The sequence below is a fragment of the Marmota marmota genome, unplaced genomic scaffold, assembly GCF_001458135.2.
Source record: "Marmota marmota marmota unplaced genomic scaffold, marMar, whole genome shotgun sequence".
In the NCBI taxonomy this organism is placed as follows: domain Eukaryota; kingdom Metazoa; phylum Chordata; class Mammalia; order Rodentia; family Sciuridae; genus Marmota; species Marmota marmota.
Genome location: NW_025999842.1, coordinates 10,608,367 through 10,636,293, shown reverse-complemented (window position 1 = coordinate 10,636,293; position 27,927 = coordinate 10,608,367). Strand labels below are relative to the sequence as shown.

At 41.1% G+C, this 27,927-nt stretch overlaps 1 protein-coding gene and 1 long non-coding RNA gene across 2 annotated transcripts in view; one reads left to right on the top strand and one right to left on the bottom strand.

Moving 5' to 3' along the window:
• Gabrr1 (gamma-aminobutyric acid type A receptor subunit rho1) overlaps nt 1-27,108 on the top strand; it is a 38,712-nt gene extending 11,604 nt beyond the window's left edge. Inside the window, exons 2-10 of the mRNA XM_048808983.1 lie at nt 4,624-4,677; nt 7,460-7,569; nt 9,462-9,529; nt 10,703-10,926; nt 16,653-16,735; nt 19,450-19,590; nt 22,834-22,986; nt 24,203-24,405; nt 25,372-27,108. Of these exons, the coding sequence (XP_048664940.1) occupies nt 4,624-4,677; nt 7,460-7,569; nt 9,462-9,529; nt 10,703-10,926; nt 16,653-16,735; nt 19,450-19,590; nt 22,834-22,986; nt 24,203-24,405; nt 25,372-25,665 (1,330 nt within the window). The 3' untranslated portion in view covers nt 25,666-27,108. The remainder of the gene's footprint in view (nt 1-4,623; nt 4,678-7,459; nt 7,570-9,461; nt 9,530-10,702; nt 10,927-16,652; nt 16,736-19,449; nt 19,591-22,833; nt 22,987-24,202; nt 24,406-25,371) is intronic.
• Nucleotides 10,169-25,514, bottom strand: LOC125618526. Its single transcript, XR_007349867.1, has 3 exons — nt 23,873-25,514; nt 19,914-20,149; nt 10,169-11,838 (listed from the first exon to the last, which is right to left on the bottom strand). It is a non-coding gene; the product is annotated as an uncharacterized LOC125618526 (long non-coding RNA).
• Nucleotides 27,109-27,927: the final 819 nt, after the last annotated feature.

Sequence of the window (27,927 nt, the reverse complement as noted above, 5' to 3'; positions counted from 1 at the left end):
AGGACCCTGTTCCACCTTTTGAATATCAAGAAAGCATTTCCCCATCTTTAGTTGTCTGGCCACTCTCCCATCTTCCAGTTTTTCTCTGCTGCAGTATCCTTAAATTTCCTGAGATGTCATTCCTCTGGGTCTGTAGACTTGAACTCCATATTTTGAAATTCTGAATGTTGTCAGAATATCAGAGCCACCTGAGGTTCGATGACTTGATGACTGGGTCCCATGCTCAGAGATTCTGATTTAATTGCTCTGGGGTATGGTGTGGGGTTTTTTTTTTTATTGTTTGTTTGTTTGTTTTTAACTCCTTAAGTGATTCCTCGGATGCACAAGCAGGGCTGAATCATTGAGTTGGTTGATCTCATGCTGTCATATTTACTCTCCTGGGCAGCAATGAATTCTCTTCACTTTTTCCAATTTGAAGGCTGTTCTCTTTGTGGGAGAATATCAAAGTAAAGCAGGATTCTGATAGCAGAACCTTAGCCTCACTGTAATCCTTTGCTAACATGGCCCCTTCTTCTTCAAGCAGCTTTTTTCCTTCTACAGACTCTTCTAGCTAGAACTCAACTTTATAAAATTTTGCTTTACTTTATCATGTCTTTGAGTCCTACTGATGACATCATTTCTGAGAAGATAGAGACATCAATTTTGACAAGGAAGTAAGAACTAGCTAGCAAAAACAATCCTGATTTATTGGCATTTGTAATAACCAAGGGAAAAAAATGCTTGTTTGTGGTCCAAATGCTCAGATATTAAACTTGAATCCTCTTGTCTCTAACCCTCACCCATGGGAACAATTGGGCATGTCCAGTCCCGGCTCCACTGCTTGGAGGTGTGTCTGCTCCTGTGCACCAAGGAGGCCTCATAGGTTCATTAAACTCTCTAGAATACACCCTTGGGTTTGTGCTTCTCCTTCCGCATTCTGTTAAGTCTTCATAGAATAAGCTGTGCACAATGCTAAGGGCCTACGAGTTGTATAAGGAAGAGGCTTTCCTTTACTGAGCTCACAGTGGAATGAGGTGGTCAGAAAGCTCATTGCCACACAGGATGGTACACATCCTAACAGAAACCTGTAGAGAATTCAGTGGGAAGGAGAAACGCCCAGAAATGCCTCCAGAGGCAGTAGTACTCTACCTGGGAGCACATGGAGTTGTTTGGGCAGGGAAGGGGTGAAGAATGGTGGGAGGGACATTGCAGACACCTGGGACACCCAGAGCAGAGTGTAGAGACGTAATTGCAAACTGTAAGTAATTGGACCAGAGTGGGAGCCAAGGCAGAGGGTAGAGACTTATTATGGGCTGTGCGTGCCCAATGTCTATGGATTTGACTTTGAGGGTGAAGGTTTTTAAGAGGGGGAGAGGTGTGATTATGATTCTCATTACGTGGTGTTGATATGATGGTTGGATTAGAGAAGGGCAAGGCAAAAGCAAGAAAGCCTGCTGCCTCCTTTGTGAGAAAAAAATGATGCATAGGGCAGTGGGAGCAGGGCAGGGAGAGAAATCTGGAAGAGGTTCAGGATTGGTGGGCTGGGTGGTATGGGTAGGGGCCCAGCTGGTCTATTCAAAGACTTTTTGCAAATCAGAAAAGGGTATCTCTACAGGCAGACCTACCTCCAAACAGTGCAGCTAGAGCTGGACATGCCTGTTGAGAGCCACAGCTGAAGGGGCCCCAGCAAACTTTCAGACTGCCAGCTGATGATTGGCTCACAGTGTCCCCAGCAACATCTAGCTGATTGGCTCCTCTGCGGTGATGCTCATTGGGCTGTTTCCCCAGCCCTTTCAGACTATGGAGCTGCTCATTGGGGGACTTTTTTTGGCTCTGCCCACGCGACCCAGCCAATCAGCCTCAAGAGCAGGAGGAGTGGGGGAGGTTGAGAGGCTTGTGGGAAGCCGGTGGTGGCAGTTGGGCTCTGAGGGTTTTTCCTGAGGAGCTGTTTTGTTTGGTGTGTGTGGTTCTAAAAATAAAGTTAGTTTCTTTTGACAAGTGGCTCCTGAATTGTGCCCAGCCAGACTGCAGCACATGCCCAGTTGTTCCCACAGTGAGGAAGTAGCGAGAGAGAGAAGTCAGGACCATATCCCAGTATTTGGACCACAAACAAGCATCTCTTTCCTTGGTTTTGATGAATGCCAAGAAAGCAGGACTGATTTTGCTAGTTCATTTTTGCTTCCTTGTGAAAACTAATTTCCCTATCTTCTCAGAGATGATGTCATCAATTTATCAGGTGCAATCCTGTGCCCTGGCTGAGCCTTCCATAGTCCTCCATCATCAAAGGTCCCCCACCCCCACCCCTGCCTGCCGCCACCACCACCACCACCACCACCACCCATTCAACCTGGGAGAAGTTTTAGAGACCTATTGTAGGAAAAAATACACACTAGCTGACTAGAAACTATAGCATGCAGACACCAAGTTTCATAGGTGGGAATTTTATTCTATCCAAAATGAAAATAAGGGCTCATTCAATGAATACTTATTGGGCACCAATTTTTTGTAAGGTCCATGCTAACTTCTGCATGAGAGAAAGACCTTCACCTTTGACCCAAATTCCTGGCAGTGGGTAGGCAGATCTTTCAAAAAGACACTGTGACCAATTTTGCTTCCAACCTTTGGAGTCAGACCCCCTGTATCTGACTCCTAGTGCCATCATTTTAAGTTATGTAAGCCCTCTGTGTCTTAGTTTTATCATATTTAAATTGGGGGTAATGATAAGGCCTGCCTCACAGAGTGTTGAGAGGAATACGTGAGCTGAATACATGTCATATGAATCACAATAGTACCTAGCAGGTCCTAAGTGCTCAGCAGTGTTCATTGTTCCTACTATGTTGTGTTCCTACTATTTTCAACATTAATAATCATATCCACAACCAGTAAAAAGATGTCAATGACATGAGGAAGTATTTCATGATGTTATAATTTGAGTTTAAAAGCAAGTTACAGTGCAATCTGTCTCTGAGGACTGTAAAGATATTTATAGAATGACAGATTATTTCTGAATTGCTTTCGTCTTCTTTGTGCTTAACCTACTTTCCAGTTTTTCTTAGATGGGTATTCAAAAATATTAATCAACAATAAAAAGACTTTAAGGGTCCTGTTTATCAATCTTCCCTACGCTAGACCCTGAGCTTCATGGAGGCAACATTGGTGGCATCTCAGAGTGTGACAAACCTCCTTTTGGGCAGTGTCCAGTTCCGCAGGCTGGCCTAAAGTCGGAGTCAGTACTGGACCAAGCTTGTTTTCTGTTGTGACCCCTGTGTTCAGTCCTGCCTAGCTCTTTTTCCGGGTGCCCATGTAAAGGGGATGGTGCCTTCCTTTATTCAACTAACCTGTGCTGTGAGTCCACTGGGGCCCAGCTCTGCCCAAGGTGCTTGATGTGCTGAGGATTCTGCCCTTCCTGGCCTATTGCCCTCCAATCTTAGCTTTTTGCCCTTCTGCAGAGCTCACACCTGCCTCTGCTCCACTTTACTACAGATAACATAATCCCTGCACGTCCATCCTAATGTGCCCTATTGCATCAGTGAAGTCCTAGCAGAAAACAGCATTGCACTCAAAAGGGCTTAAACAATAATAACGGAATTAAAGAACTATTCACAGAGACATGGGTGGGGTTCAGGGAATATCAGGCATCCTCCTGTTCCCAAGGACTAGGAAGAGCAGGAAGCTTTGACTACCCCCAGGCAGAACAACGCAGGCATTGCTAGTCCCTGGCATCAAAAAAAGGAGATAACATATACTCTGATCTCTCTCTCCTTCTTCTTCATCACTTCCCATAGTCATTTGACAGAAACCATAGCTAGAGGGTAAGGACCAAGGGAAAACAGCTTACCAGACAATGTATTACTCTCCAAAGTTTTATTTATGGTGGATCCAATTTAAAATGTGCAATCTAGGGGAGGGGAGGGGGGATAGTAGAGGATAGGAAAGGCAGCAGAACACAACAGTCACTAATATGGCAATATGTAAATCAATGGATGTGTAGCTGATGTGATTCTGCAATCTGTATATGGGGTAAAAATGGGAGTTCATAACCCACTTGAATCAAAATGTGAAATGTGATATATCAAGAACTATGTGATGTTTTGAACAACCAACAATAAAAAATTTTAAAAAATGTGCAATCTAAATAAGGAAAGAGGATCACAAGTTCAAAACCAGACTCAGCAACTTAGTAAGACCCTGTCTCAAAATAAAAAGGGCTGGGGATGTGGCTCAGTGATTAAATGCCTATAGGTTCAATTCCTGGTATCAGGAAAAAAAAAAGAAGAAGAAGAAGAAGAAGAAGAAGAAGAAGAAGAANAGAGAAGAAGGAGGAGGAGGAGGAGGAGGAGGAGAAGAAGAAGAAGAAAAACCCTTTGAAAGAATGGCATCAATTTCAGCCTTGGGTAGACTAGAGGGGGAGAGATTTTAAGTCAGGTTTTTTTTTTTAATCACTTCTTTAAAATAATTAATCTTTCAGTCCCTGTAGGTACTTGGAAGAAGCTTATTGAAAGCCTAAATTCGTGCTCTGAATCTCAGTTTTTTCCCCCATATTTGATTCTGGTTAGATTTGAAGCAATCTGAAGTGTGTGGGGGGCTTGGTTGATTTGAGTACCCAGACTGTCTCTAGAATGTCTTTATTTCTTATTTTCATAGTCGGCCTCAAAGACAGAGACGGGAAGCACATGAAGATGTCCACAAGCAAGGCAGGTATGGTCATAAAAGCACACTCACCCTTCTAAAGAGGTTTCTTCCCACACCTCAACCGCCCCACCCCACCCGCCACCCAAGGACCTGGAAGCAGAGGGTGGGACCAGAAGAAGGGGAGCCCAAAAGGAAATGGCAGTGGCTCCTGGATGTAGGGGGCCAGGAGGTGGGGGGTGAGGGTGGACTCACCACAGAGGGGACTGGCTTTCCTCCCTTTGTGCTCCCAGCTTCCTCCCTCGCAGTCCTGATTCCCTGCTCAGATTCTTTCCTGGGCCAATTCTGCTACAAACTCGGTCCTTTCCTCATTTTAAGGGACACTCCCTCCTCAGCTTACAATGGAAACAAAGGCTCCTTGCCTCTGTGTGTCGCTTTATAGTTTAATAAAGCTTTCACACACTTTATCCCATTCAACCCTCTCACCTGTCCCTTTTATCAATCAGGAACCAAATTTTATCAATCAGGCAAACAGACTCCCCAGAGGCACCCAGTAGGCAGTTAGGAAATGGAGGACAGAGTCCTGTTTTTTCTAATTCCCAGCCTTAATTTTTTTTTTCTCCTCAATGTTAGCAGGTTTCTTAAGGGAAGCCGGATAACGGGACTGAAAGGTGGACCCAGCCAGTCACAGGGAGGAGCCCACTCGGGTTGAGAATAACAGGCACCAGGGCAGAGCTCTCCAGCTGCTCTCTCCTGACCAGCAGCTCCAGCAGCAGCCCTGACCTTGTTAGAGATACAATTCCTGGGCCTCAGCCCAGACCTACTGCATCAGAAACTGCAGGGGATGGGGAAGGTTCCAGAATCTAGGTTTTAGGGAGCCCTCCAGGAGATGCTGACTCATGCCCGAGTCTATACTGGGGAAAGGAAGTGTGTGTGATGGTCCCCTAGACAGAGCTGGGAAGACGGTTAATTGTGTGTGTGTGTGTGTGTGTGTGTGTGTTTCCCCAGAGCATACATAAAATTTTTTATTGGCTGCAAAGCAGCAGCATGACAATTTCTTTTTTAAAAAATTGGTTTTATTTTTTAAATACATGACAGCGGAATGCATCACAATTCATATTACACATATAGAATAATTTTTCATATCTCTATTTGTATATAAAGTATGTTCATACCAATTCATGTCTTCATACATGTACTTTGGATAATGATGTCCATCACATTCCTCCACCCTTGCTAACCCCCTGCCCACTCCCTTCCCCTCCCATCCCTCTTCCCTATCTAGAGTTCGTCAATTCCTCCCATGCTCTTCCTCCCTACCCCACTATGAGTCAGACTCCTTATATCAGAGAAAACATTTACCATTTGTTTTTTGGGGGATTGGCTAACTTCACTTAACATTATATTCTCCAGCTGCATCCATTTACCTGCAAATGCCATGGAAAGGAACTGTGTGTGATGGTCCCCTAGAGAGGACACAGCATAAGACAGAGCTGGGAAGATGGTTAATTGTTTCTGAGGATTCTAAAGATGGTGTTGACGGGTAAATGAAGAATAGTGAAGGCCACTGCTGCATTGCTTGTAATGGCAAGAGACTGGGGTAACTCAGTGTCTGCCAGTGGAGGACTGGTCACATGGATTATGGTGCATCTGTTTATGGAATGTTATGCTCTGTAAAAAGAACAAGAAGCTTGGGGCACTCTGGCATGGAAAAAATCCAAGGCATATTAAATAAGGGAAAAGCGAGGTGTAGAAGAGATTATATAATGTAAACCATATAAAGAAGGGGAAAGCTGATAGGCGCTGTGGTGCACACCTGTGATTCCAGTGGCTAAGGAAGCTGAGATAGGAGGATGGCAAGTTCAAGGCCAGTCTCAGCAATTTAGCAAGGACCTAAGCAACTTAGTGAAAACCTTGTCCCCCCTCCCCCGCAAAAAGAGGGAGAGAACCAAGAATATATATCTGTATTTATTTACTTATATCTAGAAGAATACAAGAAACCAATAAGAGAAGTACCTGTGGATGTAGGAAGGGATGGGTAGAGGCAAAGGTAGGGACCAACTTTTCATTGCATTTTTTTAAATTGCAAAACTCTGCAATTATCTTACTTTTGTAAAAAAAAAAGTGACAATAAATAAAAATTTAGATGTAATTCAGAAGCTGCCTGCCATGGATAAAGGGTGGTTAATTTTCAAGAGAGTCCACCCTCCCAGCACTGTCCAACAAAAGGTCAAGGACATGAAGCTCAATCATACCCACTGGCTTTAATCTGGGGTATTTGGGGAGGAGTTTAGGCTTCTTAATAAGACCAGGACAGCAGCTCTCAGTCGTGGTTACACATAAAAATCATCTGGGAAGAATGTGTGTGTGTGTATGTGTGTGTGTGTGTGTGTGTGTGAGAGAGAGAGAGAGAGAGAGAGAGAGAGAGAGAGACAGATTTGGGATTGAGTCCAGCTTTATTNTGTGAGAGAGAGAGAGAGAGAGAGAGAGAGAGAGAGAGAGACAGAGAGAGAGAGAGAGAGAGAGAGAGAGCATGCAGGTGGTGCCTGGGGTTGAACGCAGCTCTACTACAGAACAATACTTCCAGCCTTGAGAAGGTTTAATTCCCAAATCATCCAAATCAGCATCTTTGAGGCAGGGCCCAAGCTTTACCATGACTCCTTGGAGAACCACTGACCTAGACCTTCAGGGTCAGTTTATTTATCCCAAAAAGCTGGAGAATGGAAGAGGGGACATCCAGGACTAGAAGAAGAAATAACACATCCCATCAAACCTGTCAATATGGTCAGAATATGAATAGTTTTTACCTGCCTTGGTTAGGATATGTGATCCACCTATTTCTTCCCCTCAGCAGCCCAATTCTGAAACGCAGCCCTGACATCACAAAATCGCCTCTGACAAAGTCAGAGCAGCTGCTGAGGATAGATGACCACGATTTCAGCATGAGGCCTGGCTTTGGAGGTATGAAATGAGCCTTCTTGTGGGGTATCTTATTTCCTAGGGTCCTTCTATCCGGGAAACCAAGTCTAAGGGCTTTGCTCAGGTCCTGATTGAGTTGGCCTCAGCTGTGTTGGCATAAAGCACCACGCTCACAGCATCTTCTGAGCATTCACTCTCCCTACCCTGGGCTCTCCTGAACACCTTCTCAGGAACGCCTGCTAGTGGGTAGCCAGGCTAGACCAGCCAGCTGTCCTTGGTCCACTGCTCCTGAAAAGGATGGCTCAGGATCAGTGGGGCCAACAGCTGGCTGTTTAAGGTGGGGGGCAGCTGCAGCCCAAAGCTGCCTTCTGAAAATGCTCTGAGATTTATTCCAACAACCTTGACTAAATTTGTCCTCATCTGGGAGCTGGCAGATGAACTCTGAGTACATATCTGAGGGAAGAGTGTGGTCTACTTGGTTTAATTACATGAAAATAGCTTAAAAATTAATGATCTAGTGCAGAAGAATGCCAAAGCCCTTTGAAGCTTAGCCTGCAGCTGCCGGTTTCAGCCCTTTTAGTGACAAATAGAGTTTTCCTCTTTGACAAATAGGCTTTTCTCCCGAAAAAAAGCTTTTTTTTTTTTAAAGAAATTATTTTTATTCCTTGTATTTCTTCTGCAGGTTCTAGAAAGATATCTCTATTCACTCCACAATCTACCTTTTCCATAATCTCTATAACCTTCCTGGACTCAAGTCTACCTTTTTACTCTGTGATGATTTTAGTGGGCTCTCTGCTTGACCCACATCCTGCAGAGAGGAAAGAGGTAGAAATCTATCCCCCTTTTTTTAAAAAAAAATTGTTGTTGTTGACGAACTTTTTTTTTTAATATTTACTGTCATGATATTATTTATTTATTTATTTATTTTAAAATAATTTTTTATTTGTTTTAATTAGTTACACATGACAGTACAATGATATTGACATATCATACATTTGAATCAGATGGGATACAATTTCTCATTTTTCTGAGCGTACGGGTTGCAGAATCACATTGGTCATGCAGTCACGTATATACACACAGCAATAATAATGTCTATTTTATTCTGCTGTCCTTCCTTTCCCCCTCCCTCTCCCCTCCCCTCCCATCACTTCTCTCTACCCAATCTAATGTGACACACTTCTTTGTTGACGGACTTTTTATTTATTTGTATGTGGTGCTAAAGATTCAAACTCAGTGCTTCATGATGCTAGGCAAGCGCTGAGCCACAATCCCAGCCCACCTATCCCCTTTATTATGCTTTCTTGATCAATACTAAGTTTTCATGGCTCAGAAATGATAACAAGTCTAATGTTTCAAAGGCCATCCTGGTATATCATGTTCCCCTAAAAGCTACTCCACGTAGCCAAGATGCAGATCTGTGGATCTGACAAATAAATGATCTGAAAATCAGTTCTGGGAATTATTTCCAAGCTATGCCTTTCTTGTGGTCAGACAAGAACTGCTGGCTTCTATGATGATGCAAAATTAGGAAGTGCATATAGAAAATAAAGTGGGTGGCCTCATGCTAAGGAGTAAATCACTTACTTCTCAGGTTTGACCCAGCCTTTGACCTGGGTCTTCATCATAGCTTTGGATGAGCATGTACCAAAGAAAAATTCTATAGGTTAACCTCATCATTTCAGAATCACCTGAATGATTCAGACCCAACCCTCCATCTTTTTTTTGCCTTCTGGAATAAGGAAGGAAACCTTATGGGGAACCAGCCCACGATTTCTTCCTTTTATCTCAGGTTGGACTTCAGGTTGGCATAACCAGACCTTCAAATCTGACTTGACTCTGAAGATCCAGAGAAAATATTTCTTTTGCTTAACTGTTGCATAGCAAAAGTTTAAGTTAAAAGAATAAATGCTCTTGTTATGCCCTGTCCCCAGGCCCAGCCATTCCTGTTGGCGTGGATGTGCAGGTGGAGAGCTTGGACAGTATCTCAGAGGTCGACATGGTAAGTGCTTCTCTGATTAGGAATGTGAGCAAGAACATTCACAGGGGACCTGACTTTACTGACGGATCAGGAAGATTGTGACATTTGCCCAAGGCTACCCCATTGGTATGACAAACTTGACCTTTCTCCCTTTATTACATAGTCTTTTGAGGCCAGAATGCATTCTCTGGGCAAAGGCTGTCAAATATAAACTGCAGGGTCTAAGGTTGCAGCTGCCAAATAGCCCAACACATCTTATTCCTGCAGATTCTAAGCCTGGCTACAGAAATGCAGAAGCAGCAAAAGAGTGCCCTTCCATTTCATTTAATTTGAATTAATTAACTTATTTATTGGTGGGTTCTGATAAAATATTAGAACATTCTACGACACTTACAGAACTTTTAAAGTTATCTTAGTTTGGGTCCCTCAAGAAGCACATCTGAGCTGGGCGTGATGGTGCACACCTGTAATTCCAGTAGCTCAGAAGTCTGAGGCAGGAGGATCGTGAGTTCAAAGCCAGCCTCAGCAACTTAGTGAGGCCCTAAGCAACTCAATGAGACCTTGTCTCCAAATTAAAAAAAAAAAAAAAAATGGGATGAGGAGTTAAGTGCCCCTGGGTTCAATCCCTGGTATCAAAAAAAAAAAAAAATCGGAATCAAGCATTCTAGCATAAATTTATTGGGGAGGTGATCCTGGGAAACACCGGAACACAGTGGGGAAGTGAGACAGGGAAGGAGAAGGGTGCAAAAAGGACTGTGCTCTCAAACCAGTCATTCCTGGAGGACTCAGTCCCACTCTAGTTCTTCAGGAATCAGAAAAGGCCCAGGGTTGTCCCATCCAAAGGGTGAGAGAGCTGGACCATTTACCCACCACCCTCCTCTCTGGTTGAGGGAAGCCCAAAGGCACCAACTCTCAGGCCACGTTTCTGTTTAACTCATAAGTTGGTGAAGCAGCCTCCCCAGCACAGATGTAAATGCTGGAGACAGGGTGTAACTCAGGGACACTGTCTGCCACAGGTCTCTTGCTGGGCTCCCTCTCCCTGAAAGTGTCCTCCTGCTGTAGCAAAAGCAAGACCTCACCTGGCTCAGTTTCATTCCCCAGCAAGGTGACTGCTCCCCAGGGGTACAGAATCTCCTGCTGACATTCCAGCGGGTAGATGTGTGTCTGGATTTTCTCTCTTCTCTTTGCCCAAAGGACTTTACAATGACCCTCTACCTGAGGCACTACTGGAAGGATGAGAGGCTGTCTTTTCCCAGCACCAATAACCTCAGCATGACATTTGACGGCCGGCTGGTGAAGAAGATCTGGGTCCCGGATATGTTTTTCGTGCACTCCAAGCGCTCCTTCATCCACGATACCACCACAGACAACGTCATGCTGCGGGTCCAGCCGGATGGCAAGGTGCTCTACAGCCTCAGGTAGGAAGCCAGGTGGCTCACTAAAAACGCATGAGTTGTACATCAGTAATTTTGCTTTTGGGCTCTGAATAACTTCTAACTTTTCCATAGCTGCCAAACTTATCAACATCAAGGAAAACTAACTTGACACATGAGTAAAAATTTTATGGAATTTTGAACATACATTTGGGGAAATTTCTCAAGCTGGTCAGTTGTGGCTTATGCTGCATCCTGAATGTTATATTTTAAGTTTCAGAAGTTTACTTGAGGTGGCTGGGACTATAGCTCAGTTGGTAGAGTGCTTGCCTCGCATACATGGCCTTGTTCAATCCCCAGCACTGCAAAAAAAGAAAAAACAAAAAAGTTTACTTTAATGAAATGCTTACTCCTCAAGTGGGAGTCAGAGAAATAGATAATGTGTTCTCCAAGGCTTGCCTCCTCTGATGTGTTTGATTCCCATTGGGGGGTAAATTTTAGAACCTCGTTTTAAAAAAAATGAAATTCTTTTGTTCCACCTGCAGGCCACAAGCATATTTTCTGTTTTGAGAAACTATGGGTTTCTGGGCTACTTTGTGACATTCAATGACATTTTGAATATATCACTTTTACAACTTTTACAAATTAATGAATAAAATTTTTTCTTCTCATGAGCTCAAATGCCTTAGAAGTTTTTATTTTATTTTTTTTTTTCCTTAGAAGTTTTTAATTGCTCATGGAGCACTAACCTGTGGAAGGTTTTCCTAAACACAGCACACAGCCTCCGCTTCTGTCCTGGTGCTCACCTCCCCGGGAGGTGGACATGGAGAGGGACATGGTTACTGGCTGTGGTTGACTTCTCGGTAATTTACTCTGCAGATGGTACAGTTCAAGTTTGCGAACTTGGCTTTGGTTCACATGTTGATTAATGGTAAAGATGAATCCACATTCTATTATCTAAGAAACACACACACACACACACAAGTTTACAGGTTGGTAGAGGGGCATTCTACCATGAGCTATATCCCCAGCCCTTTATTTATTTATTTATTTATTTATTTATTTAAATTTTGAGACAGTTTCTCACTAAATTACTGAGGCTGGCCTCAAACTTGCCATCCCCCTGCCTCAGCCTCCTAAGTAGTGGGGATTACAGGCATGCCCAGCACACTCTGCAGAGTGGAGCACTTTTCTCCCCAGCTCCCCATTAAGTGACAACAGGTTAGAGCCAGAAATGTCAACGCTAAATTTCTGCCCCATGTTCAAAAGCAATATTTGTAATACTCATCTTGATTTGGAATCTAAGCAATTAGGTTCCAAACTGAGAGTGGGGTTATGGAATTTTCATCTCCAAAGCTTAAAATGCCATCTCTTGGGGGCTGGGGATGTAGCTCAAGCAGTAGCGTGCTCGCCTGGCATGCGTGCGGCCCGGGTTCGATCCTCAGCACCACATACAAAGATGTTGTGTCCCCCAAAAAACTGAAAAATAAATATTAAAAATTCTCTCTCTCTCTCCCTCTCTCTCTCTCTCACTCTCTCTTTAAAAAAAAAATGCCATCTCTTATAGGAAGTACTTGAGGGATCAAGGACAGACAACTCTTTCCCAAGCCACGCTGTTCAGGTTCTCCTTGCAATATTCATTTTTGAAGGGTTGTGAAGGTATCTTAAGGTTCAAAATCCACCAAAAATACAATTTCACAATACCACCAGGGCTGCAGAAAACTAGACCAAATCACATACAACCTATCATTGGTGTGCAAATGACTACTTGTCTGGAGACATAGTATGCAGACATGCATTATGTACGTTTATTATGAACATTATTGTAGAAAGTATGTATAGCACATGATTTATAAAATTAAATAAAACTTTATACTATTTTTGTAAGTTTCGTGTACATATAACTTGAGCATTATTTCTTATTTTTTTTTCTTGTTAAAACTTTCATCAGTTTTTTATAATTCAACCACCAATAATCATTCTACAGACTCAGATAATGAATAAGTGTTTGTAAATACCTGCTCCCTTATATGACTGTCAAATTAGTGTAGATTTGATGAATGTTGGTGATATTTTTGCTACATTAGTGAGACAAAGTGAAACTATGAGAACTAAGCAGGAACTTTACTCACTCATCAATAAATAAGCAACCTCCTAGCTAAACTAGATAATAGTTTTCAATGTTGGAAGAATATTTCCTCAATATGTTGTACTATTCAAAAATGAACAGCATTGGACACAAAATACTTTTAGTTTAATCTACTTTTTCAGTCTAAATAAACAACAAAACAATAAATGAAGCCTCAATTTCTGCAAATACTCCCATCATGGCTGATTTCAAGCTTCAAACCTGTTGTTGCTGAATGGGGAGCTGGGGACACAAGCAGGCAGCATACCACTCAGCAGTATTTTCACCACACAGACACATACACAGGCATAAAGAACTTTAGGAGCACAGATAATAGTAAAATATAATAATATAAGTAGGAGTGAGTTTCGAATATTTTTTAATTTTGTTTTTAGTGTAACTGGCTTAGTTTATTTGTGCCACCATGACAAAATACCTCAGTTTAGGTAATTTATAAAGTACAAACATTTATTTTCTCATAGTTCTGGAGTTGGGAATCTAAGTTCAAGGGTCAGGAGATTGGGTGCCTAGTAAGGGCCTGTTCCTCATACAGTGACTTCTTGCTGTCTACTCACATGGTGGGAGAGTACATGGGCAAGAAAAGGCTAGCTCCTTTCAATTCCTTTCTTTAAGGGCACTAATCATATCTATGCAGACAAAGCCTTTTGACCCACTGCCAACAGCCTCACCTCTTAAAACTATCATGTTGGTATTTAAATTCCAATACAAGAATTTCAGAGGTACACATATATTCAAACTATAACAGTAACTTACTTAATTTTAATTTTTATTAATAGCTGTGTTTAACAAATGGCTCACAAACTTTCTGAAAATCTAACAATCAGCTCTCAAGAGCTTATAGACGGCTAGTCCAGCACACCGCTGGTTGTGACCACAGGAAGCAGAACAAAGGAAACAGAATGGAAAACCTCCTGTGTGTTCAGGAAACCTCAATCGGCCTTACCAGCAGAAACATATTCTTTCCATCTCTGTGCCTAAAAGCAGAGTATTTGGTTTCTCATTACGAATAAAATCATGGGTTTTTCTTGATTTAAATCGAAAAAAACAAGATTTAGGCTTAAATTACTGAGAATGGTAGAAAGCCACTGTCCTTAGTGTGATTGAAGGCTAGTGGCCACAGGACAGACATGGAACCAAATGATCAGAGTACAAACTGTGTAGCTGCCGTGCAGTGGGCAGAGGGACAGGCAATAGGTATCAGGGTGGTAAAACTAAAATTTCCTAGGCACCAAGATAGAATAGAAAGGGAAATTCGTAAAGGAGTTGCTCTATCACACTAGGTAGATTTTACAAAGGAAATATTGAAAAGCAATTCCATGGGTTTTGAACTCAAGATATAAAAAAGTCAATGATTGTGTGAGGAAAAGAGACTGGTGAGGGGCTGGGGTTGTGGCTCAGTGGTAGAGCACTCGCCTAGCATGTGTGGGGCACTGGGTTTGATCCTCAGGGCTACATAAAAATAAATAAAATAAAGGTATTGTGTCCAGCTACTATATATATATATATATAAACAAGTCCATCATGTTTATCTTTTNATATATATATATATAAAAAGACTGGTAAGCTTTTCCTGGGAGTTGTAGACTGCCAAGAGTGGCCCTTCACTGGGACTACCTGAAGGGCTCCATGTGTATGTGCCTACAGTTGGGGGACAGTGTGCAGTTTGAAGGGGGCGGGGAGAAGGGAGCTTTCTAGCCACCCTGTGGTTGGAGCCAGAAGTTGTCATGGCAGTAGGGTCAGTCTGCACCCTAGGACTGTTGAGATGGTTAAGTGTGATGGAATGTGAACCACATGCTGGGGTGGGGAGCTACTGCTGGAGCATGGACACCTACTGCATGGAGGTGGGGATGAGGGTCTCAGAAAAGAAAGGATCAGCTTTCACCAGATAGCAGGTCCTTAGAGCCATGAAGCCACCCAGCCTGAGACCCGTCCTGCCCTCTTGCTCTTCTCTCACTAGACATGGGTAGAAACCAACCACTCAAATGCCAGCCTTGTATCTTCATTGAGGAGCAGAAATATTAATTTGAATTAAGTTTGAAACATTGATTAATAAGATCTCAGACTAAAATGCTTTATTTCTGAATTGAGACATAATTTGTGACCCAAAAGAGTTTTGACTATTAGGTGAGACTGAGCAGAGAACAAACAAACAAACAAAATAGAACCTGCTAAGTTTCTACCCATTCCATCCAGGGCAAAGGAAGATCCTTTTCCATAAACTAATTAAAAAGACTTGGAGAAACAAAGATAAACATGGGTTTTGATTACACCACAAATGCTTGTGTGATGTAAGGTTTTGAATGGAAAAGCATCAAGGCAGGAGGAGCCAGTCTGATGATGTTTGTGATTCTAAAAAGATCTGCTTCTGTACTGGCTAGTAAAAAGACAGGAGATATTCAGTCCTCTTGTTCATAACCAAAAAAAAAAAAAAAAATCCTGCATCTGATATTTTAAGTTCTTAAAGTTAGCTCCAAGTATCCCCAAACTTCCTATTTCCTCCTCACTAGTGATGCCATTAGGCATAGTTATGCTGATGATGTAACCACAGAAATGGAAGCCCACCCATTAGGTGTCCCAGGCAACTGCTGCCTGAATCCTCACTCCCATCAATATTCTAATATACCCTGTTTATTAGAATTTCCAGGAGTCATGAGACTACCTAGCTGCACATGATCCCAAATACCCTGTAGAACACAGCCATTCCATATATAAAGGAGTGGGGTGGAAATAAGGCAAATATATGGATAATTGCATTTCTTGAATACTCTTCCTTGAAATTTCTATTTAAATTTCAAATGTATATATACTTCTTTTTTTTAGCTATATATTATCCAAATCATATCCACAATTTATGCATAGCAGATTTTGTATGGTTGGAGGAAAAACGGTACATCCAGCATGAGCCAACAACCAGTATTGTATCCTGCCATGAAATTTCCCACTGACTAGGAGATTTTCATCTATGACTAATGACCTATATTTGTTTGTTCTTTGATGCAGAAGCCGATTTTGCTGTGTAAACTCTGGAACAGAACCATTCAATGCCAGCTAATGTGTTCATATTAGTATAACAAATCTCTCAGTGTTTTTCTGGTACTATGATTGCCATAGAATTATAAACACTATTATCAATATAAAAATATCAGTATATTTTTTAAAATGCCAAATTTGGCAACTGGAGTTAAGTATTCATAACATTGTAAACAATGTTGAACATCAATACAATCAATAAAAGAACATAAGAACTTGAATTTATCTAAAACATGAGAAATAATATTTGCTCCTAAAGCTTGTTTTAAGAGATCATATTGAATGAGTTTTTATTTCACATGGCTATGTTGATTGAGACCATTGCTTCTTTAAAATGCTTGAATGTTCTAGCAGTTAGAGACATTCTGTGTGCCTCACACTGCTCCTAAGGTTAGACATAAATACCTAAGAGTTTTCCAAAGAGGTGTCATTCATAAGCTTCTTATCTAAATCCCAACACTTTGCTTATGAATTATAAGAAAGAGGCAGTTATCATACTGCAAGGAAGCAGAGACCTTTTCTGTTTGCTTTGTCATTTTGCACTTGTCTTTTGCAAGCTCTGAAAACTGGATGTTTGTCTTTTTGTTTCTAGGGTTACAGTGACTGCAATGTGCAACATGGACTTCAGCCGATTTCCCCTGGACACACAAACGTGCTCGCTTGAAATTGAAAGCTGTGAGTAGACTTGTTCCCAGGCATCGGCACACAGCTCCTAAAGTAATTCTAAAGAGTAGCAGGAACAGTATGTGCTCCTCATTCATGGCTATGCTTTTAAAGTGATTTTTTAGATTGAAGCTGAGTCCAGAGTAATTTTACAAAGGAGCACATGAAGAAGCTGGGGTCATGGCTCAGCAGTAGAGCACTTGCCTAGCATGTTCAAGGCCCTGGGTTCGATCCTCAGCACCAGATAGATAGATAGATAGATAGATAGATAGATAGATAGATAAAATAAAGGTATCATGTCCAACTACAACTAAAAAAGAAATTTTTAAAAGAAGAAGTACATGAAAAGATGCTCAATATGGCTAATGATTAGAGAATGGAAATCAGTACAGTGAGTGACCCACTTGCAGTCATTAGGATGGTCACTATCAAAAAAACAACAACAAAAAGTGTTGGTGAAGATGTGAAGCAATTGGAACCCTTGTGCACTGGGGATAGGAATGTAAAATGGTGCAGCTTACTGTGGAGAACAATTCAGCAATTCCTTAAAATATCAAAAACCATAGGTTCCAGCAATTCTACTTCTCAGCATATACCAAAGAAATGCAAGCAAAGCCTTGAAAAGGTATTATTTACAATAGCTAAAGTGTAGAAGCAACCCATGTGTCCAGTGATAGGTGAATGGACAAGGAAAATGTGCTGTATACATACAATGAAATATTACTCAGCATTACAAAGCAAGGAAATTCTGACACATGCTACAACATGGACGGAACTTGAGGATATCGTACTAAATAAGACAAGTCCATCACAAAGAGACAAATACTGTACAATTCTACTTTTATGAGTACTTAGAGTAGTCAAAATAATAAAGACAGAAGGTAGAATAGTGACTGTGAGGATCTTGGGGAGAGAGAAAACGAAGAGCTATTATTTAATGGGTGCAGTGTTTCAGTGTAAGATGAGAAACTGTTTTAGTGGTGATGATTTCACAATGTTATAAATATATTTAATGTCACTAACCTGTACACTTAAAAATGGTTAAGAGGATTTTATGTTATTCTTGTTTTACCACAATAAAACAACCACCCAAATCAGGCACCAGGAAGAGCCAGGCTTAGGAAGGATAGCCAAGCTAGCCACCCCACGCCTCGCTGTCCACTCTCCTGCTCTGTTCTCTCTGCCAAAGCACTCCTTCTGATGGGCATAGTCTGGATTCCTCCATCACTCCAGTTTGCACACTCCTCCTGAACACTGGCAATTCCTGCAGCATCCAAATTCTAGTGTGGCCTCTCTTTGATCTCGGGCCCCTTTGTAAGCCAAATCTGGGCTTACGGTGGTGGATCAAGTGGCTCCTGACTGTAATTAACTGAAACCTGGGAGTGTGGGGATGTTGACACCACACATAGCTGGGACAAATGGACCCTCTGTTAGGCACTGAATGTGGGAAAAGGGCGAGGCCTGAGTAGCCTTTAGTGGCTACTAAGTGCACAGTGTCTTTATCTCTGTGCTGTCATTCAACCCTCACAAAATCCCTACAAGAATGTTATCTCCATCATTCACGGCACAAGGCCTGCGCCTTGGACACAGAGATGAATGGCAAAGCTGGGCTGAAATACCAAGTTTGCTGGCTCCAGAGCTTCCCCTACCCTCACTATACTAGGCAGCTTCTGCCTCCATCTGTAAATGTAGCTTCTTCAAGGTTGTAGCAGTCAGGGTCCTGCCAGAGAAACAGAACCAATCCATTACATATGGTAAGAGATGCATTGTGAGGAATTGGCTCACAGGATTATAGGGGCTGCTCTGTTCTCCCAGGTCTGCAGGGAAAGTTGGGAACTCTTAGCAGGAGCAGATGCCACAGTTCAGGTCAAAGTTCTTCTTCCAGAAAACCTCAGTTATACTCTTAATGCCTTTCACATAACTAGATCAGACCCACCCAGATTATCCAGGATAATCTTCTTTACTTAAAATCCACTGGTTGTAGATACTAGCCACATCCATAAAATACCTTCACAGATTAGTGTCTGATTGAATGACTGTTTACTAGAGTCAAGCTAAGCGAACACAAGAAATCTATGATCACAGATCAAGGGTTAGAAAGTGGGACTAAAATGGTGTTGGGAGACCCAGTGAGAATGGTTTACACATAGGGCTGGGCGCAGTGGCAGACACCTGGAGGCTAAAGCAGGAGGATCTCAAGTTCAAGGCCAGCCTTAGCAATTAGTGTGCCCTGCCTCAAAACAAAAAATAAAAAAGATTGAGAATGAAATAAAGCATCAACAATAAAGCATCCTTGGATTCAGTACCCAGTACCCGCCACCCCCCAAAAAATAAGGATAAGAAGGAAAGGATCAGCACTCCTGGTTTATAAGGCTGAACCATGTGAAAATATGCCAGTATTTAGCCATTTCTGACCACAATATAGCAATTTGATTTGGTTTAATCTTATAAGGGTAGGCTGGATTGTTGGTGTGAGCCCTTCTGCGGGAATCAGGAGGCTTTAAGTTTGAGTATTTTTCTCTGAAGACTTTTGGAAGACTGGAGAGAATTATATTTGTCTTTTTGCTTTTTTGTGTGTGTTGTTTATACTGCAATTTGTTTATTCAAACCATCTTAGCACAATCCTAGAGATTTGTATGGGAGATCAGGACACAGTTTCCATGTAGCCTGGTAGGCAGATCTGCCTTGCCATACCTCCTGCCTGATGCTGGCTCCCATCTTTTCAGATGCCTATACAGAAGATGACCTCATGCTCTACTGGAAAAAGGGCAATGACTCTTTAAAGACAGATGAGCGGATCTCACTCTCCCAGTTCCTCATTCAAGAATTCCACACCACCACTAAACTAGCCTTCTACAGCAGCACAGGTGAGCATGGGGTGGGGGCTGAGTGTGGGGAGGCTTTGGTTTGCCTGTGGTGGTTCATTTTTTATTTCAGAAAAGGTGTGACTTGCTTGTCAAGTAAGCAGAGCCTGTTTCACTTGCATTTGAAACTAAAGATGACAGTCCTAAGTGAAGTTTAGTGGGTTTCAGGCATTGGATGGAGGTGATTTTTTTTTTTTTAATACCACCAATGCACCAAAAGTGATAACCTAGAAAATACTATTAAGGACTCAAACATGTAAGTAGTTTTATTTGAGACTTGCACATTGCCAGATTGGTAGATGGCATATCACCCCAAATATACTCACCAGAATTCTTCTGTACAGCAAGAAAGAAGTTCACTTTGTCCTGATTTCCATTCACATTCTCCCTGCTCCAGTCAGTCCCATGTGATGCTCCACTCTTGGCCAATCACCTCTTGCTACATGGCTTACATGGTTCTTCTGGATGATCTTCTGAACTGCAGTGCAGGAACCTCTGGTCATTCCCCTTTGGGCCTAGTCATTGTTTTTGGAGTCCAACGTCTGAACAGGTGTGCCCCCTCCTTGTAAAGAACACAAAAGCAAAGTAAAGCATAGCTGGACCAAGGATTGTGCACTCTGTGCCTAAATACAATATTGTGTTTAGCTTTATCTTATCTTAAAACACATTTCCTCATAAAGAAATGCAAAGGGGGTTATTTAAATCAGTGTTTCTCAAATATTCGTAATGCATGTGAATCGTGCAGGGAATGTGGTTAAGTAGAGATTCTGCTTTAGTAGATCTGGGCTGTGGTTTAAGAGTCTGAATTTCTAACAAGCTCCCAGTTGATGGTGAGGCTGCTGCTGCTGCTGGGCCCTATACCATATTTTGAGTAAGAAAAGCTTATATGTGAGCTTCTTTAAAAAAAAAAAAAAAAAATCTTTACTTGTAGATAGACACAATGTCTTTATTTTTTTTATGTGGTGCTGAGAATCAAGCCCAGTGCATCACATGTGCTAGGAAAGCACTGTACTACTGAGCCACAACCCCAGCCTTTATATGACCTTCTTAAGAAGTCCTCTTTGCATTTAGGATGAAGTCCAAAGATTCCTTGAGATGGATTCAGATGATATGAATCACTACATAATCCTCTGTTCCTTGATTTTGTGTACTTCCACCTTGTAAAGGGATGATAGGGTTCCAGAGGAATACCAAAGTCATTTATGATTCCCTGAATAAAATTTATTTTATGAATACTGAGAATTAATAAATGGGATGGCATCAAATTAAAAAGCTTCTGCACAGCAAAGGAAACAATTCAGAATGTGAAGAGAGAACCTCAAAGTGGGAGAAAATCTTTGCTAGCTAATCTTTGGACAGAGGATTAATATCCAGAGTATATAAAAAAACTCAAAAAAAAATTACCACCAAAAGCCCAAATAACCCAATTAATAAATGAGCAAATAACTAGATAGACACTTCTCTAAAGAAAAAGTGCAAATGGCCAACAAATCCATGAAAAATTCTTCAACATCATTAGCAACGATGGAAATGCAAATCAAAACTACATCTCCAGTTAGAATGGCAGCCATCAAGAATACAAACAATAATAAATGTTGGAAAGTATGTGGAAAAAAAGGAATACTTTTACACTGTTGGTAGGATTATAAATTAGTGCGACCACTACATATATCAGTATGGAGGTTTATCAACATACTAGGAATGGAACCACCATATGACCCAGCTATAACACTCCTTGGTATTTATTCTAAAGAATTAAAGTTATCATACTATAGTAACATGCATACCCATGTTTATAGCAGCACGATTCACAATAGCCAAACTATAGAACCAGCCTAGATGTCCATCAGTGAATGAATGGATAAAGAAAACATGGTATATATACACAATGAAGTTTTATTCAATCATAAGGAAAAGTGAAATTATGTCATTTGCAGGAAAATGGATGGAACTAGAGACCATTATGTTAAGCAAAATAAGTCAAACTCAGAAAGTTAGGGGTTGTATGTTTTCTCTCATATGTGAAAGCTAGAGAAGAAAAAAGAAAAGAAAGGTGGGAGGGCTAGGATCAATAGAATAAAGGGAGAAGGAAGGAGAAAAGGAGGGAATGGGGAAATACTAGAGAATGACTTTGGCCAAATCATGTTGTTAAATTATGTGCATCTATGAATATGTAACAACAAATCCCACCATTATGAACAACTATAATGCACTAATAAAAATGTGGGAAAATTTTTTATCAAAGGATATTAGCAGCTATCTCTCCAGAGAAAATGTACAAATTGACAATAAGGATGTGAAAAGATGTTCAACATCATTAATCACCAGGGAAATGCAAATCAAAGTCTCCAAGATATACTGCTTAACTCCTAGGAGGATAATTATAGTCAAAACAACAGATAAGAAATGATGGTGAGGATGTGGGAACCTTGAGCCCTCACACTGCTGGTTAGTATATAAAATTGTGCAGCCTCTTTGAAAAACAATTTGGCAGTTTCTCTGACCTGAAATGTTTAATGGGATTAGAGATCGGGGAGTAATAGCTATATGAAATATATCTTGTTTTATGTGATTAAAATATTCTAAAACAAAAGATAAAGTCAGCATGTTATAGCAATACATACATAACCCAATCAGTAAATGGGCAAATTAATTAAGTAGACACTTCCCAAAAGAAGAAATACAAATGGTCAAATATATGAAAACAAATGTTCAACATCTTTAGCAGCATAAGGCCAAATTACAGAACTAGCCTAGGTATCTGTCAGTGAATGAATGGATGAAGAAAACCCAGTATGTATATACAATGGAGCTTTATTCAATCATAAAGAAGAATGAAATTATGTCATTTGCAGGAAAAATGGATGGAACTTGAGACCATTATGTTAAGCAAAATAAGCAAAACTCGGAAAATCAAGTATGTTTTTCTGACATGTAGAAGCTAGTAAGAAAAAAAGGAAGGGGTATATGTATAGGTGTGGGGAATCTCATGAAAGAAGGGAGACCAGTAGAAGAAATGGCAGGCAGAAGGGAAGGGGGAGGTACTGGGGAATGAAATAGTCCAAATTATATTGTTACATGTATGCATGTACAAATACATAAAAATGAATCTCACTATTATATATAATTATAATGCACCAATTTTAGAAAAGGAATAAAAAGGAACACAGCTACCAAAAAAAAAATTCTTTTTTGATGTTGCCGAGTAGCTATGACATGTGCTCTTTTCTTCCTTATGTCTCTCAGGCTGGTACAATCGTCTATACATTAATTTCACTTTGCGTCGTCACATCTTCTTTTTCTTGCTCCAAACCTATTTCCCTGCCACCCTGATGGTCATGCTGTCCTGGGTGTCCTTCTGGATTGACCGTAGAGCAGTGCCTGCCAGAGTCCCCTTAGGTAAGGAACATCTCAAATGCATATTTCAAGTATCTGAAAATTCAAGTTATTCCAAATAAAATCATTCTTTTCAAATTGGTCCTATGCTCCTTTGGGAGCTTGAAAATACTTCAAGGTATTAATTCACAGGCAAAGTTTGATAATTAAGACTCTACATAGCAAGAAGTTTTTTTTTCAGAAGATGGCCTAAGGGATCTTTGTGACAGAATCTCTGAGGGAAGTGGTTTAAAATGAACTTTTGAATGCTATCTTATTGAAAGACTCTGACTCTCTGAACAAGGATAAGGAACCTGCATTTTTAAGGAGCTATCCCAGCTTGTATTTTCTCCAGCCTAGAAACCCCCCTCCATAAGCATTCCATGGATGACAAGTAAATACTGGACCCATTTAACCACACACACACCACCACTGTGCAGACAGTGCAGGGGCTGCAAGGGACAGTGTGACCCACCAGGTTTTAGTGAAAATGGATTGGAGCTGGCCTCTAGGATGACCCCAATCCCCTGTGATTTGATGTTTGCCAAGCAAATGTTCTGAGCTTAATTTGAAATCCTGGGCAAATTTCCACAGACAGATGCCCTGTCCTCTAATGGTTGTTAGGTAGCTAAAACTGTTATTGTGTTAAACAAATATACATTCCAGCTTTTAAATGTGTCTCCTATAAATGAAGTTAACAACATCATACTTCATAATATTGACTTCTAGATTCTCAAGTGGGCAGCCAGGTCCAGTGTAAAAGGGGCTGCCAGAGATGCCTAATAGCTGATAAGGCAGGTTCAGGACCATAGGTTTCTACCATAGCAGCAAGGACAAAAATATTAAAATGAATCCCATGCACTTTCATTGCCTAGATTGAGCAGTACTTACAAGAAGCATATGTACATACCTGCTTAAGTAGGCGATTTCTTTTTAATAATTGAATTGAAACAAATGTCTCAATGCCAAAATGTCTGGGATTCTTTGCAAAAGGATAAAGTGATCCCAGGCTATGTTGAACCTGTAAAGTACACAGAGGAGGGAAAAGGTGGGGATGAGTGAAAGGAAAACTTTCATAAAAGCTAAATCTTGAAAGATGAGTAGGTGTTTGCTAGACAGAGGGTCTGGATGGAGACCTTGTAGGCTGAGGGAGCAGTAGGGACAAAGAAGCAGAGGCACAGAGCCATCTAGTATTTGGTGGAAGATGAGCCGGGTGCTTCATTGTCAATGTCTGCTACAGGCATCACGACGGTGCTGACCATGTCCACCATCATCACGGGCGTGAACGCCTCCATGCCCCGCGTGTCCTACATCAAGGCGGTGGACATCTACCTCTGGGTCAGCTTTGTGTTCGTGTTTCTCTCGGTGCTGGAGTACGCAGCGGTCAACTACCTGACCACGGTGCAGGAGAGGAAGGAACGGAAATTGAAGCTACGAGAGAAGGTGACTTTCCCGTGTACATAATGGGGCTGGGTCAGGGTAGAGCCTGGTCTGGCTGTGGGACTGTGGGTAAGTCAGACTTTCTTTGTAAAATGGGGTTGTGATACCCCTTCCCCCATCCTCCTTCTCAAGGTCTTAGTAAAGAACAAACAAATTGATGTGTATCATAACAGTGTAACATTTACTCGACTACATCTTTCATTCACTGAAACTTTTCTTTAGCAGCTACCATATACCAGGAGCCACTAAGCCAACTTAACTAAGGCATGGTTTCTTTAATCTTGCTGCTGCTCAGAGTTTAATGAGAGAATTCCAGGAGAAAAATAAATGGCAATTTAACACCGTGGAACAAATTATGAACGCAGAGGAGGAATAAAAGAACACACCAGGGATGAAGCTCCTCCATTCTGGGAAATTTTCCTTTACATATGACCTCATACATGTCCCATACCCCTTCCCAGGTTATCTTTCTTCCCAGTCTGGCTTTCCTTTCTTCAACCAGTCTGCAAATTGATAGTTATCTCCTCCAGAAAAATATTACCACACAGTACTAACCTATTTCCACAACCTATTTGCCACATCTTTCCAATTCCTACCTCCACCACTCACGTGCATGCACACGCACATAATAATGTGATTTTGTAAACATTTTTAACCACAGGCTCAGTATGTTTATACTCTCACAGAGAACAGGGTGATTTTTCTAATCGTGAACCTTCTTGATAGTCTGTTGCATGACACAGCACTGTTTTCTAAGCGTCAATTTGTAGACTTTGATTCAACAAAAATGAATACTTGCTCTTTTAGGCTGTTGATAGTAAAAACACTGTCGTTTTCCCACCTTTCCCCCAAACTGGGAATAAAAGAAACTGGAGAAATGCAACATCATCATGCAGTTGAATTGGTAGGGCTTCCTTCTGAGCGATGACACTGAGCTCAAAAGCCAGTGAACGTTTGCTGTATTTGCAGCTCCCCTGCGCCTGTGGGTTACCGCAGTCGCGGGCTGTGATGCTGGATAGCAGCTACAGTGATGGCGAAGTGAACGACCTGGGCAACTACATGCCAGAGAATGGAGAGAAGCCCGACAGGATGATGGTGCAGCTGACCCTGGCCTCAGAGAGGAGCTCTCCCCAGAGGAAAAGTCCAAGAAGCAGCTACATGAGCATGAAGATCAACACCCATGCTATTGATAAATATTCCAGGATCATTTTTCCAGCAGCATATATTTTATTCAATTTAATATACTGGTCTATTTTCTCATAGATGCCTGTAATTCTATAAATTTCAAAATTTTTTTTCATGGTATGTACTACAGAAATACCTGTATGATGAAAAAGATTTAAGATTTTGGTTTTTTTTAAAAATTCCCAGTACCATCTTCACTATCCCTTCTCCAGCTTTCCAAAATTTCATTGGCAAGACAGTTTTTGCATTTATTAAGCATCTATTGTATACAAAGCATCATATTAGGTGCTATAGCAACTGATGTTATCTGTTACCCTGGTCTCCCTGAAAAGCACAGTACCAGTGTGGTGGACACTGTAGTTCAACCTCGTTTAGATCCCAGATGCTTGTTCACATGAATGCTTTCCTTGGAATGAATGTCATTATATTCTTTGGGCTAGTTGGAATTGGAAAACACTTACAGTTCACTTGCATGGAACCCACATGCACCTAAATCCCTACTTCAACAGAAACTCATGCTTCAGTTTATAGTCTATTACCTATTTCTTATGCATCTCCTTGTATTTAATAAAAGGCAATAATATTCAATGTTCAGTTTATTTACAAGTTGCAGTTCATAAGACTTTGCCTCTTCACAAGCTCTTTAGATTGGAGCAATAGCTTAATAGCTTCTGGTGGAAACATCTCTGATAGGAAAATTTTGAAGATGAGGATGTATGCATGCCTTTTGTCTATTTTGTCATAGAGATAACTAGGCTAGAAAACTTGTATTTAAATGTTCCCTTGTATTTAATTGTTCCCTTTACATAATCATTGTTTCAAGCCTTGGGGCAGGTTTTCAGTCAAAACGAAGTCCTTTCTCAGTAACATGGTATCTTCACTGAGGAACTTGGGAAGAGACTAAATAAACAGCATTTAAAGAAAATGCAAAATTCAGGACTACATATAACTCATGAGAATGAGAAGTACTCACCTGGTTTCTTAAAGAGAAAAGAACACCAAAAATCAAAAGAAGTGGGAAGACATCCCTGGATGTCTGCACTTACACTCAGTGAATACCAGCATTTTCTTTTTTTGTTTTTCGTCCTAGGGATTGAACCCAGGGGTGTTCTACCACTGAGCTATATCCCAGCCTTTAAAATTTTTATTTTGGTACAGAGTCTCACTGATTTGCCCAGGATGGACTCAAACTTGTGATCCTCCTGCCTCAGCCTCCTGAGTAGTTGGGATTATGGTGTGTACCACCATGCCCAGCTAGGATACCAGCATTTTCTAAGAACCACAAAACAATTGTCACTTAGATTTTAGGTTAGGCAGCCTCTGTACCCGGCAGAAGGACACCCAGTAGCAACTCATGTCAGGACATAGGATAAAGGAGAGGGTTCATTTTATGTTTTATTCAAAAGGCATTCTTTATGCTACGTATCTATAAACTGTATAGATCAACTCCAACCAAAACCACCCAAACAACACTTGTCGTATTTGAAACTCACTTCAATAAAGTGATTCTTTCCTTTGTCATTTTCATTTCCAAATTAATTTGACCGATTGACACTAAATAGCATCATGGTTATTTTTTTTTCCCCCGTAGGCCTATACTTCATTCTAACTTGAAAAAAAAAATCTATTTGCACATATCCTAATTATAAGAAAATCTCTATTCCCCTCAATAAAAGTTCATCAGAAGATTTTTGGCAAACTCAAATGGTAAACTTAAATCTAGATGAAATTGTTAAATGTTAACTTTGGGGGCTAGAAGTGTAGCTCAGTGGTAGTATGCCTGCTTACAATAAGCAAGGCCCTAGGTTCTGGGTTCCCATCCCCAGCACCAGGAAAAAAAAGTTAACATTTGATATTTAACAATATTATTTTTAAAACACTGCTTTTTCTACTCTTATTTTATGAAATAATTTCAGTCAAATTCTTCACAAACATCTTTGCCACCGTCTTCTTCCTCATCAGGAGGGCCACCAAATCATCTAGAAGTTTTCCAGGGCAGACCATCTGACTTTCCATGTACCTTGTTCGGGATACTCCACATTTAAACCAACCTATAGAATGATTTCTTAGACTGCTAAAACTGCCATAACAAAATTCTACAAACTGGGTGACTTAGAGAAATTTTGTTTTCACAGTTCTAGAGGCTGAAGTCCAAGATCCAGGCGTCAACAGATCTGTTTTCTTCAAAGGCCTTTCTTCCTGGCTTGCAAATGGCTACCTCCTTGTTATGTCTGCTCGTGGTCTTTCCTCTGTACCTGTATGTGTCCTGATTTCCTTTTCTCTAGTCACATTAGATTACGGCCCACCTTTAAAGTCCCTGTTTCCAGACACAGTCACATT